At 51.6% G+C, this 13,678-nt stretch overlaps 1 protein-coding gene across 3 annotated transcripts in view; it reads left to right on the top strand.

The window, feature by feature from the left end:
* The window catches only part of UNC45B (unc-45 myosin chaperone B), a 31,541-nt gene extending 20,003 nt beyond the window's left edge, over nucleotides 1–11,538 (top strand). For all 3 annotated transcript variants that reach the window (XM_087854611.1, XM_087854612.1, XM_087854610.1), the window contains 7 exons: nucleotides 1,141–1,268; nucleotides 2,176–2,242; nucleotides 3,018–3,131; nucleotides 3,507–3,622; nucleotides 4,472–4,589; nucleotides 7,067–7,222; nucleotides 10,113–11,538. In XM_087854611.1, the coding sequence (XP_087710737.1) occupies nucleotides 1,141–1,268; nucleotides 2,176–2,242; nucleotides 3,018–3,131; nucleotides 3,507–3,622; nucleotides 4,472–4,589; nucleotides 7,067–7,222; nucleotides 10,113–10,373 (960 nt within the window). In that variant the 3' untranslated portion in view covers nucleotides 10,374–11,538. The remainder of the gene's footprint in view (nucleotides 1–1,140; nucleotides 1,269–2,175; nucleotides 2,243–3,017; nucleotides 3,132–3,506; nucleotides 3,623–4,471; nucleotides 4,590–7,066; nucleotides 7,223–10,112) is intronic.
* The last annotated feature ends 2,140 nt before the right edge of the window (nucleotides 11,539–13,678 follow it).

Here is a 13,678-nt window from a genome sequence, read left to right as displayed (position 1 = left end):
TACAGCACTCGGTGCTCATTACGACAAGTGCCCTCCTTAATCCCCGTCACCTGCTATGTCATTCTCTGAATCAGTTTTTAAAGCTGCATAGTGTTTCATGCAGGCAAAAGTATATAGCATTTTCTGCTGCTGTAAAGTTCAAATCTGGTGTCTAGAGATGCCCACGGCTGCCAGCCTCTTCCCAGCTACTTCGAGAACTATCTGTAGAGACTGTTCAACCCTGGGGCTGATTTTGGATTTCTAGCACAACCCAATCCATTGTTATGTCAACTTATCTGCTCTCTATCCCCTCTCCCTCCTACCTAAGTCCCCTAATATCCTCCCCCCACCAATGAAAAGCCAAACTTTTGCAAAAAAAAAGTAATATATGGATCATCTAGCTTTTTGGATGATCTCTTTAATTTCACTTCTCTGTGAATGAAGAATCTTTGGGATGATTTTCTTGCCACACCAGCTGCTCGGGCTCTGTGCTGGGAGTGGGGGAGAGGGGCAAGGAAGAGGAGAACATGCCAGACACCCCCTTGGCTATTGTTTGGGCAAAGGGAATCTGGAGGAGTATATGCGTTTCCAATTGCTGTGGTAACAAATTGCCACAAACATAATGGCTTAAAACAACACAAATTTATTATCTTCCAGTTCTAAACCTTCCAGTGCTGACCTATTTCCAGGTCAGAAGTCTAAAATCAGTCCCATTCGGCCAAAGTCAAGGTGTCAGTTGGGCTGGTTCCTTCTGGAGGCTCTGAGAAGATAATCTGTTTCCTTGTCTCTTTCAGCTTCTAGAAGCCACCTTCCTTGGCTAGTGACCTTAAATCACTCCAACCTTTTGCTCCTGTTGTCACATCTTCTTCTATTAACTCTGACCGTCCTGCCTCTCTCTTACTGAGACCCTGGTGATTATATTGGGCCTACCCAGATAATCCAGGATTATCTCCTGTCTAAGGATCCTTGATTTGATCCTATCCACAAAGTCCTTTTCTTGCTGTGTAAGGTAACAATCACAGGTTCTGGGGATTAGGGCGTGGACATCTTTGGGGGACATTATTCAGCCTGCCACTAGTTGTCAGGAACCACCTTTAGTTCCCATACAGTTTGGCCTGGTGCCCAGGCTCCTTCCCCACTGCCCCCCTTTCGTCTCCCCAGGACAAGAAGGACTTCATAGACATGCGTGTGAAGCGGCTTCTGAAGGCGGGGGTCACCTCCACGCTGGCCTGCATGGTGAAAGCTGACAGTGCCATCCTCACCGACCAGACCAAAGAGCTGCTGGCCAGGTGGGGCTGCAGCAGGCCAGGGCTGGGGTCTGAGGGGACTGGGGCCCGGAGGCTGGGTGGGGATAGGGATGGTAGGGGAATAAATGAGCGAATGAGCCATTCAGGGGGCCTGGAGTGGAGACGGAAAGGGATCAACATCGAAAAGTGGCATGGTGGGGCAGGTATCACAGTTGAACGTTTGCATCGGGTGGAAAGAGGTCACTGTCCATCCTGGTTACCTGCTTCCCAGGCCCTGTGTGGCACCTGCTATCCCACAGAAGAAAGGCACAGTTTCTGTGCAGTGAGACGAGGAGGAAGACAGGCTCACAGTTACGATACAGTGGGGGAAACACAGAGGGTTGGTTGGAGCACAAGCAGGCACCCACCAGCCAGATTGGAGGTAGGTGGGAGGGCAAGCCAGGAAGCCCTCCTGGAGGATGTGACAACTCAGTGGAACCATGAAGGGAGACACAGAACCATGCAAATGCCAGGGAGGAAGGGTTCCGGGCAGAAGGGACAGCATCTATAGACACTGAGGACAGAGGGAGAAGGAGTGAATGAGATGGGGTTCTCCTGCAATATGTCTGAAGTGTGGGGTACACAGGAGAGAGCAGTGCTAGTAAGACCAGAGAGGGGGATGAGGGCCAGATCACAGAGGTCCTGGGGTGCATCTGTGGTGATGATTTTCTCCTGGTTGATGGGCAGCAAGAAGCCATTTGTTCTCCCCCCAGATAGGGAGGGGGTGGCTCTTTGCAGCCTCACTTGGCTTCACTTTCTCTCCAGCTCCTTATATCCATGGCAGGATCTGGCCAGCGTGGCTCATGCCAGGGAAGGTGCAGCACTTTCCGGGGCTTCACCAGGTCTGACTGCTGGCCTGCTGATGCCTGGGAAGGGTGTACATTACGTGTCCTTCATCCTTGCCCTACAGGGTGTTCCTGGCACTCTGCGATAACCCCAAAGACCGAGGAACCATCGTGGCTCAAGGTGGTGGCAAGGTGATTGGTGGGATAGGGTTTGCTATCCTACAAGGTGATCCACTGGGGAGGAGCACGTGTGTGTGTGTGTGTGTGTGTGTGTGTGTGTGTGTATACGTGCGCATGTGCTCTTTGCCTGGCCCGACAATAATGTACCCCATGCCCCAACCCAGGCTCCTGGAATACTGTCATTCAGGTATCTGTCCTGTCTGTGCTTATGGCCCCAAACTGACTTCTGCCTGATTTCATGGTGTGGAACCCCATTTATCCTCCTTGCTATTGGAAGGAAGCATGGCACAGGTGCACAGGCCGTGGACTTCACTGTAGAAGATTTGTCTTTGAGTCTTTGCTTGTCCCCTTTTTAGCCGCATAACTTTGGGCAAATTACTCATTCTCCCCGAACCAGTTTCCCATGGGAGAAAAATTGCACAATCACTCTGCAGGATGTCACAAGGTTTACAGAAAACTACACTTAAAGTTTTGGCTGCTAGTCCCTGCTCAGGAGGTGGCTGCTGGAATGATCAGGTGTGACTGAAGTCAGGGAGTACAAAGTCAGTGTGTTGATTTGTCCGAGAGACAGCAGTGTGGATGGGCGCCGGAGCGTGTAGGTGGAGAGAGAGGACCTCGAAGTGTGCCGGGCAGCAGGGGAGGGACCCTGTGACTCTGGATGTAATCGTTTTCTGTGGTGCTCGAGGCTTGCTTGTACTGCAGAAGCAGACAGCGGCTGGAGAGGCGGGATGGGAAGAGAGGCTTCTGGAGGTCTGTGACGGACGAGTGACCGTGCTTTCTCTTGCAGGCGCTGATTCCCCTGGCCTTGGAGGGCACAGACGTGGGCAAGGTGAAGGCAGCCCACGCTCTGGCAAAGATCGCTGCCGTCTCTAACCCGGACATCGCCTTCCCGGGGGAACGGGTGGGTACCGGTGCTGGGGTGGGTGGGATGGGGCAATGGGAGGAGTCTCCTCTCTTCCTAGGGGCCTTTCTCCTTGTCGCCCTACCCCCAGCCTGGGAGGGGGCATAGTGCCATCACAGAGACTGCTGTGAATTGGAGGTGCCTGGACTCCAGGCTTGGCTCTGCCTCTGACTGAACAGGACTGTCCTCTTAGAAACTGGGGTTACCTCGTCTGCAAAGTAAGGGGAAAAGTCCTGCCTCTCAGGGTCATCGTGAAAGCTGCAAAGACAGTGGGCGGGCAAGCATTTTGGAAATTCTAAAGCTGGGCACCTATAAATGGTAGGGTCTGGGGGCACATGGTCTCCGCCTGACCCATTCCTTGACCCTTCCACACAGGTGTATGAGGTGGTGCGGCCCCTCGTGAGTCTCCTGGACACACAGAGGGACGGGCTCCAGAACTACGAGGCTCTCCTGGGCCTCACCAATCTGTCTGGGCGGAGTGACAAACTCCGGTGAGTGGGGTGGGGAGGGAGGAGCCCCAGAAAGGGTTTGGTGGAAGTTTCACATATAGCGTGTGTGTTTTCCTCTGAGGACAGGATCAAAGGAGGTGGGTAGACACCCGCAGTGGGAGGGATTTGAGTTAGCACGTAGTGAACGCAAAGAAGATTATAAAGACACTTCTCTCTGACTAAAGTAATAAAAAAATACCCAGCTGGATGGATGGGGATTCCTTCTTGGGAGCCAGGGGATGGGGGAGAGAATTGGGTTGCGATTCTTTCAGCTGCAAGAGGCGGAAAACTCAACTGTTAACTGGTTTAAGCGTAGAGGGAATTCAGTGACTCATGTAAATAAGAGTCTGGGGCGACCAGATGCAGGTGCGGCTTGATGCAGGCTTTCCCACTTTCGTACTTTCTTTTCCTCTCTACTTTCCCTACTACTCCCCACTCTCCTACTTCTGTCCACTCCTCCTGCCTGTGTTGTCTTAATTCTCAAATGGGCTCTTTGCCTCTGTCACGATCACAAGGGTCGCTCCAGACCTCACAACTTCTTGGCTTCACGTCCAGTGGGAGAGAGAGAAAGAATTTCTCTTCTGCAGCAATAATACAGAAGAATCTCCAGCCTAGGAACACATTCATCACAGACCCCATGGCTATGGCCAGAATGCTATGCTGTCATTTAATTTATGCCCATTGGTGCCCTTCCCGGAGCTGGGGGGAGGGATCGATGTCATCCAAACCATGCTGGCTGAGGACGTAGGAGGGAACCATCAGCAGGGCGGACTGGCCCTTGGGTGGCCAAAAACTCCAAATCATCACTGCAGAGGACTCAGTGGCCTTCCTTCCCCACCTCTCACACCTTAGGCAGAAGATCTTTAAGGAGAGGGCTTTGCCTGACATTGAGAACTACATGTTCGAGAATCACGACCAGCTACGGCAGGCGGCCACTGAATGCATGTGCAATATGGTGGTGAACAAGGAGGTGAGGCGGGCTCGGGATGGGGGCGGGCTCGGGATGGGGGGGCAGGCTCAGGAGGGGGGTGGGGAGTGATCTTGGCATGGAGAGTCAAGCCACATGGCAGGGCCTGGCATGAGACTGGGGCTTACAGTGGTGTTAAGGTAGCATTTTGCCAAATCTTTTTTAAAAAGGGGGGGGCACCTGGGTGACTCAGTTGTTAAGCGTCTGCCTTTGGCTCAGGGCGTGATCCCAGCGTTCTGGGATCGAGCCCCACATTGGGCTCCTCCACTGGGAGCCTGCTTCTTCCTCTCCCACTCCCCCTGCTTGTGTTCCCTCTCTCGCTGGCCATCTCTCTCTCCATCAAATAAATAAATAAATAAATAAATAAATAAATAAATAAATAAATAAATCTTAAAAAAAAAAAAGGGTGTCATTTTGCCAGAGAACCCAGGAACCCCTGTATCTCTTCTGGCTTGCAGCCCCCTTCCTTGTAGGGACCCTGAGAGGAACGCATGCACCAAGGAGACAAAGGAAAACACACAAAATAGTATTGTTCATAGCTGGAGGTTTGACCCCTAGCTTGAGCTGGGTGAGATGGAAGGTACCGTTTCCCTAAGTTGTTATGTCTGAATAATCTCATAGCAGAGAAGGATATAAGACCAGGGCTTCTCAGAGGCCAAAAGAGGCTAGACTACTTATATTTATCGAAGCTCCCCATTTATAAAAAATGGGGAAAAGCAAACACGGATACAAACATTTTTAGAATATTTTAAATGTTAACATTTAATGAACTATTGCTGTTTCCGTGGAAACTGCAATGCAGTATAACTGTGTTCTTCACAGAGTAATTATAGGATTTATAAAAATAAAATGAATTCAGAACATACCAATGACCTCATGGTCCAGTTATGGGGAGAAATTATAAGCATATGGTGAATGAATATCTTCTTTCCGTCCTGCCAGAGTACTGCTATGCCTGTGCGTATAACGTCATTAGAGGTAAGAATAGGGCCTCATCTGAGGCCCTTCACGAACATGAGGGCCAGGCTAAATGGCCCTTCTGGGCCTTCATATAGGGCTTAGTGGGAGACCCACTCTTTTTTCTCTCAGTTCTTACCTCAAGGTCTTGGATGTTCCCACTGGTAGAGGATGAAAATCCAACCCATGAAAGCCTGTTGAAGTAAAATAAATCAAATCAAATCAAATCAAATCAATCAATCAATCAATCAAGCAAGCAATGTAAACAGGCTCCACTGGGGAGCTGGCCTAAGGCTGGCCTGGGGGGCTGGCAGCCTCCTGGGAGAAGAGAGTATATCCAAAGAAAGAGAAGGGGAGAGGCGATGGGAAGGGGGAGCAGGCTTCCCCTGGGAACATCAGTGGTTACAATGACCCACGTCAAAATAAACAGTGGTCCCGACAGGATAGAAATTCATTTCCCGTTCACACCACTTCTCGCTCACATTTGGACCCAGTGGCTTTCTTCTAAGCAATGACTAGGATCCAGATGTCTTCAACCATCAAGAACTATCTCCCCACCCCCACCCCCACCGTAAAAAAGAACTGTCTCCCTCTCTGCCACTCTGGGAGTGGTCTTCATTTGAATGGGGAGAGAGACCGCAGGAAAAGCCCCTATAGTTTTCCGCCATGGTGGCTTGGAAGTGACACCTCTCACCTCCTCTCACCTTCCATGATGAGAACTAGTTTATGGCCACATCTACATGCGAGAGTTGGGGAATGTAGTCCTTTGGGGGTATCTGCTTCCCAGTCACCAGGACCCTGAGGTCATGACCTGAGTCAAAGGCAGACGCTTAACCATCTGAGCCACCCAGGAACCCCAACCTTTGACCCTTTTAAAGCTCCACTTCTAGGAAAGCCGACCCAACAAAATGCCCTTAAATTTGACCAGCGAGAATTTACTGTAGAGCAGGTGGTGGTGGGGATCAATGAGCTCTGAGACGTGGCAGGGCCCTGGGCCCTAGGAGGCTCTTCTCCTGGCTTTGGGGTCCTTGGGAAGTTCATCCCTCTCCTGTTGAATGGTACAGCAGCTCTCGCTCTATTCCTTGCTCTCGCCCAACCCCTGTGCCTTCAGAGACTGCAAAGTCATTTTATGGCAGACCTTGGAGGCCCATCTGCTGTGGGAGAAAAATATCAGGCTTCCCCAAAGGGAAGCGAAACATGCCTCTTTGGGCAACATCTACCATTCAGGGTCATGGGCCTGCCCTTTCCCCTGGTGTAGGTAGCTGAACGCAAACAGGGGTGGTGGCACATGCTGTATGGAGAATCCCTGACTCTCTTTAACTTTGTAGCTGGAGGAGTTTATAGCCCCTTTATCCAGCTAATCAGAGGAGACTTCCTGGGGGAGGTGGCATGGGTGAGCTGCTCAAAGGAAAGCTCCGAAGAATCTTGGGTCAGAGAACATGGCTTCAGATGCCTCTTTTCCTCTCCAGGCTGGCAGGTGGGGGCATTTTTCTCTGAGCCACGTACCCGCCTCCTTCCCATAGGTACAGGAGAGGTTCCTGGCTGATGGGAATGACCGGCTGAAGCTGGTGGTGCTGCTCTGCGGGGAGGACGATGACAAGGTGCAGAATGCAGCCGCAGGGGCGCTGGCCATGCTGACGGCAGCACATAAGAAACTGTGCCTCAAGATGACCCAAGTGGTGAGAGCGGGTCCCGGGGGCAGGAGGGGGACTGCCTTGTGTGATCCTCCATGGGGAGGCCAGCCTCCGGGCTAACACTTCCCAGGTCCCTGGGTATCTGTTCCTCCCACCTTAAAGGGGGATCTACACTGTGTGGCCCCTTTCATCTGTTGTGGGGACTCCCCACATGAATTAACTCGGGTCCCTCCGACTGTAGTTTCACCCAGTGACTCCGGTGGGGCTTAGTACTTCAGAATGATAACAAGGAAGACCGCAACCCTAGCTACTGCTGTGGAGCCCCTGACCTCCCCGAGAGGAGCGTGGACTTGGTGGGATACCGTAGGGAACTTGTGGTTTGGCAAAGAGATGGCAGATTCTCTTTTTAAATATTCTTTTTTTTAAAGATTTTTTAAAATTTATTTATTTGACAGAGATAGAGACAGCCAGCGAGAGAGGGAACACAAGCAGGGGGAGTGGGAGAGGAAGAAGCAGGCTCATAGTGGAAGAGCCTGATGTGGGGCTCGATCCCACAACGCCGGGATCACGCCCTGAGCCGAAGGCAGACGTTTAACCGCTGTGCCACCCAGGCGCCCCAGAGATGGCAGATTCTCTTACGTGAACATGATGATCAGATCCTTGGGTGGGGCTGTGGCCGTCTTGGCAAAGCGGTATATACACAATCACGAGCATGGCGGTGCAAAGTGAAAATGTCTTCATTTTCACCAAACTGAGCTTCCTTGGCGAGCATCATCTCCACTGAAGGCAAAAGATGTAGGCACCTCAATTTGAATGTACTCAAGCCTGCTTTCAAGACAGGCTCTTATTTATTTTTTTAAAGGATTTATTTATTTATTTTAGAGGGCGAGCACATGCGGCGGGGAGGGAGAGGGAAAGAGAGAACCTCAAGCCGACTCCCCACTGAGCGTGGCTGGATCTCACGACCCTGAGATCATGATCTGAGCTGAAATCAAGAGTCGGATGCTTAACCCACTGAGCCACGCAGGTGCCCCTGGCAGGATCTTTTAGATAGTCAGTTTAAGGGTGTGTGTGTGTGTGTGTGTCTGTGTTTGCACGCACGCCTTCTCTGAGTTCTCTGTGCCATCTGGCAGCAGAGAAGGGTCTCTCTGCCGGACTAGCTCTTCCTGGTTGATCCTTGGGTTTTAGCATTTCCCCCTAAGGCAAGTTTCTCAAAACTGCAAGGTGTGTGAGTCACCCGGAGGGCTGGCTAAAATCCTGCCCCTAGGTAGTCTGAATCAGTAGACTAGATGGGGTGCTTCCAGCCTGGAGACCACACTTTGAAACCCCCACCCTACTGGCCTCTGCTGAAGTAACTGGTCACACAACCTCTGTCAACAGACTCCCACAGGGCACTCTGTGACTCGCCCACTTCCAGGACTTTAGGTGCTGCTCTAAATGTTTATATTTATTAAGTTCTTCCATCCTCCCAACAACCCTGGGTGGTGGGTGTGGTTATTATTATCCCTATTTACTGCAGAGGAAAACTGAGTGCAGAAAAGTAACTAGCTCAAAGCCACACCACCAGGTAGTTGGGAAGGGATTGGAATCCTTCAGGATTGCTGACCCTCTCCTGGCCATGTCTTCCTTCTTCCTAAGGGGCTCTGAAGTTTTGGTTATGTTTCTGTGCCTGGGAGCAACGGCACAGGACCTGTTATATTACCCATCAGCATTAAACCTTCCCCTGAACCCAACCTCAGCTAGGTGAATTTTCATTTCCCTTTCTTGTGTTAGGAGACTCGGGTGCAGAGTTGACAAAATCTGCTTAGAAGCCAAAAAGCCAATAATTTGTCTTTTCTTCCCCTCTGTGCCTGTCTTCTCACCTAAGAGTGGTGCATGTAGGAAGCTGTTCCCGTTGACAAATGGAGGGTGAGGTAACAGGTACAAGGAAGCAAAGGGGAAATCCTTGGATTTGTGGCTAAAATCATCATCTCTGTCCACTTCTCTTTATTGAGCTCTTACTATGCTCCAGCCCCTGTGCTAAGCTCTGTCCATCCGCCATATCACTAAATCATCACAATGCGAACAAGTAGGTATACCAGATGACGGAGGGGCTCCTGGGACTTAGGTTAAAAAAATTACCTAAGGTCATATTTGGTAAGTGGCTAAGCTGGGACCTAAACACTGGTCTCTCTGACTCCCAAACCCATACCAATAACTATTCTACTCTGCTGCTCACGTGTGTCTGTTAAACGCTGTAAAAGTCAAACCTCCTAGTTCTATTCTTAGCTCCAGCTCTGTCTGTTGGGGTGATCAGATGCTCTTGAGTCCTGTCTTCCCCATGCAACTACGGGTGGGCTGCTTCACAACTGGGAATGGAGAAGAGGGATGGAGGAGGGATGGGGAGAGGCTCCACTTCAGTGCTAAATCCAGCTGAAGTCAGGAGTGGTGGAGTGCAAGCCCAGGGCATGCCTGGAGCTCATGTCTCTAAGAGCACTTGGGTTGGCAGAAGCAAGCATTGCCCATGTGCCCAGGGTTAGAATCCTCCTTTCTGAACACCCTCCATCCCCATTCTAATCAGGTATGCAGTGGGCCTGTCCCTTTGCTTCTCCAGATGCTTAAAAAATAAATGGACGTGTGGGTGTTTATTCTCTACTATTTTCACGTGTGTGATCATAGCTGAGTTACTTCCCCTTCCTTGACCTCAGTTCCTCCACTAATAAAATGAAAGGGATTGGATTATGTCAAGTTCCTTCTAGGTTTCAGATTCCCACCCTGGCTGTGGTAAGGAGGTGGGCATCTGCCAGCTAGTCCCAATGGGCTCAGGTAGGCGTATGCTGAGTCCCATACACATAGCCAGATATGTGCCTGCCTTCTGTTTATCTTGTCCCAAATGTCCAATCTGTGTCCCTCCACTGATTTCTCTAATCCTTCTTTATCCACCTCTCCCCTCCAGACAACTCAGTGGTTGGAGATCCTCCAGCGGCTTTGCCTGCACGACCGGCTGTCAGTCCAGCACCGGGGCCTGGTCATTGCCTACAATCTGCTGGCAGCCGACGCGGAGCTGGCCAAGAAGCTGGTGGAGAGTGAGCTGCTGGAGATCCTGACTGTCGTGGGCAAACAAGAACCAGATGAGAAGAAGGCAGCAGTGGTTCAGACAGCCCGGGAATGTCTCATCAAGTGCATGGATTATGGCTTCATTAAACCAGTGTCTTAGGCAGGGGCCCAGAGATGCTGGGGCTGGTCCTGTACTATGAAGAGTCCTAAGCTGGTAACTCTAGGGGTGTCAGTTCAGCTAGGGATCTTAGCAGTGACAATGAAGTCTCCATATAAAAGAAAGACTTGAATGTTCCCTGAGTTGTCAACCTTCCCCTTTGCCCTAGGAAAGTTTGAATGTTCGATTGGCTCTCTCACTCTCTCCTTACATCTGTCATGTTCCAGAATTCCTAGAATAATTTTCATCTGTGATTTGGAAGACAGGTTGGATAATTCTTTCTGTACCCATTCCAAAGGCCAGAATAATGGGCTGAATTCTTTGTATTTTGGAAAATGGATTGTGTGGTAAGGTAGGACCTAACAGGTGTGTGAATAGAAAGGTTAGTGCTATCGTATCTGGATGTTGAGCTGTGCTGGTTTTCACAGGGAAAGAACACTTTTCGTGATCGTTTCCTAAATGGAAGTAACCTCAATGTCCATAGACAGTGGATACATTGGCATTAATGAAATTGCAGTTCCCCCCAGGGAACAGTGGCCATCTGGCCTCGGTGTGTTTAGGGACCGTAAGGCTTCTGGGCAGGAAAGCGGGCGATGGTGAAATGAAGACACTTTCGTACACGAGGTTGCAAGGCAGGTTGGCAGGAGGGTGCCGGTGAGAGCAGCAATTGGAGCCAGGGTTGGACTAAACCACTGGGGAGCCCCCACCATGTGTGTGGTCCGCAGGAGGCACGGGGTCAATCAGCTCTGCTCCCGGGCCCTTTCTCTGTTGCCTTCTTGGAGTCCCACCAGGGTGCCTGGCTCCGAGCCTGGCACCACTAGAGTGTCCAGGAAATACTTGCTCATTTTTGTTTTCCCTGAACCCCAACACCAGGGCTTTCACCATCTATCTCGGAATCCCAGCTCCCTGGAGTGGCTAGGAAACTCTGCCTTTGACACACCTGCTTTAAGAATTTCAGCAATAACGGGCGCCTGCGTGGCTCTGTAGGCTAAGCAGCTGCCTTTGGCTCAGGTCATGATCTCGGGATGGGGGATCGGCCCGCATCTGGCTCCTTGCTCACTTGGGAGCCTGCTTCTCCCTCTGCCTGCTGCTCCCCCTGCTTGTTCTCTCTCTCTCTCTCTCTCACTGTCTCTCTCTGACAAATAAATAAAATATATTAAAGAAAGAATTTAATCCATAGGGAAAGGGGAAGAGTCGAGGCTCGATTTCCTACCTCCTCCGCACCGCGCCCACGCTCACTTCCTCCTTCCCTGGGCGGTGGACAGGGCACATCTGGGCAAGTGAAAACAGGAACCCATCCGCTGGAAGCGCCCCAGGGGTGGAGGCGCGAGAGCCCCAGCGGGAGGCCCCCCAGGGCCACCCACCTTAGCCACCGCTGTTGTCCTAACAGGCGTGGGTGACCAGATCGGGTAGATGCTGCTGTGGCTCGGTGCCCCCACCTCCGTGCCACCCTCGCTGGGCAGCCTCCCCCAGGAGTACAAGGAGACTGGAGCGCTCAAGTGCTTCCACGGAGACGCCTGCACGGTGGGCTTCCAGCAACCTATCTCAGGGCCTCAAAACCTCGTTTTCCCGCACCCCTCAGGGGTTTAATACGCTCCCTCAGCAGGACGGGGACCATGGCAACAGGCGCTGCCCCGCCCTCGCTCCTCTCCCAGGTGGTAGCTTCCTGGCTCCAGACTCTGCAGAGACTTCTCCAGAATGACCAGCGTGGAGGCTTTACGAAGTGACCGGGGCCGCGGGGGCGGGTGGGGTGGGTGGAGAAGGAGGGCAAAGGGAAGCACAGAGCACACAGAAGGGAGGGGGGCTTCGGGATGATAGAGGAGAGGCAGCCTGGTGTGACGGTGAAGGGCCCTTTGCAGGGACAGGTCCAAGGACACTTGGTCAGGCGTGAGTCTCCAGCGTTCCTGGACGTCCCTCCTTCCCCCAGGTTCAGAGAGCAGAGAGAGGCGGGAAGGGCGTTGCAGGGGCATCTGCTGTGCTTCTCACCGACGGGAGCTTACACGGTGATCTCCGGGAGGATCCTGTCATCTATAAAGGGGATGGAGATAAGGAAGACGCTCCAATGCAGTGAAAAACCAAGCCACAAGGAGGAGGACACCTCTGTCACCTCCCTTGTCTCGTGGTTCTGCCGGCAGGCACTCTGGCACTGACCTTTGAGGTTTCTAGGTCAGCGGGCTGTTTCCCTCCCAATATTGAGGTCCAAAACTTAATCCGTTGGAATACCAAGGTAATAGATTTCCTCATGGTTCACAGAATCTTTCATAAAATGTGAAAGATTTCAGAGGAAACAGCCACACTATAAGCCGAGGTTCTGGGAGCCGAGTGAGGCAGGTGAGTTTGGGGTCTCTGGTACACGAATGGGCTCCTGAGATTATTTCACAAAGTCTTGTATTCCACATGATTGCCTTTGAGTCACTGTCTTGGAAGAACAGCATTGGGTGTGGTGGGTAGGGGCTGGGCCAGCCCCTAGAGCCTGTGTAGCCCATCCCAAAGATGGACCAGACTCTGCGGGTACAGTCCCACAGACTGAGGCCTGCCCGAAGAAGGATTTCCTCTCCCATCTATTCATGGTGGGTGGGGGAGCTGGAAAGGAATCCTCTAGGGCCGAGCCTGAGGCAGGGGGTGCTGAAAAGTAGGCTGAGGATATCCCCTGGGGTCTGGGTAGGGAAAGTACGAGGACCTTCTTTAGAATTGATTGGGCTGCTCGTGGGAAGTTGGCAGCTGTTCAAACAAACAGAATGCCCGCAGTTCGGACCTCAGGATACCTATGCCCCCACCCAAAAAGCATAGCTCCTGTGACATTCTGCCTTCCACCAAGTTTGGGGATTTTACAGCAGCAAACTGATTTTATAGCAGGCTTTCTCTTGCTCTAGTACGGATAGCAATGGTTCATGAATGAGTCCGAACTATCCACAGCCACTGGTTACACTGAGCTTACGTATTTCTGTACAACAAAGAAGAGTTGTAAATAAACTCTTAACACTAAAAAAAAAAAAAAAAAAAAAAAGGTAATAGAGGTCATGGGAAGGGATGGGGAGAAGCCACTGCCGGCCCTGCTGGTGCCCCCTGTGGGAGGGCAGAGCGTGTGCTGGTTGGCACGAGAATTGATTCCGCCTTGTTGCTTGGGGGTGGAGTGAGAGTTCCCAGTGCCCACACAAGCCGGGAAGGTCAGCCCTCTAGCTTGACAGTAGTTCCCGGGGTTAGAAATGTTAATTTACACAAAATGCAAACTCCCAGACTCTTCAGAATCTAAGCAGAAGCAGAGGTTTTATTACCTCCAGGCAGATGGGAGACAGAGAAGAGCTCTC

Source organism: Ursus americanus, chromosome 23 (assembly GCF_024610735.1).
Source record: "Ursus americanus isolate L20-20 chromosome 23, mUrsAme1.1.p, whole genome shotgun sequence".
Lineage (NCBI taxonomy): Eukaryota > Metazoa > Chordata > Mammalia > Carnivora > Ursidae > Ursus > Ursus americanus.
This window is presented reverse-complemented; position numbering and strand designations above follow the sequence as displayed.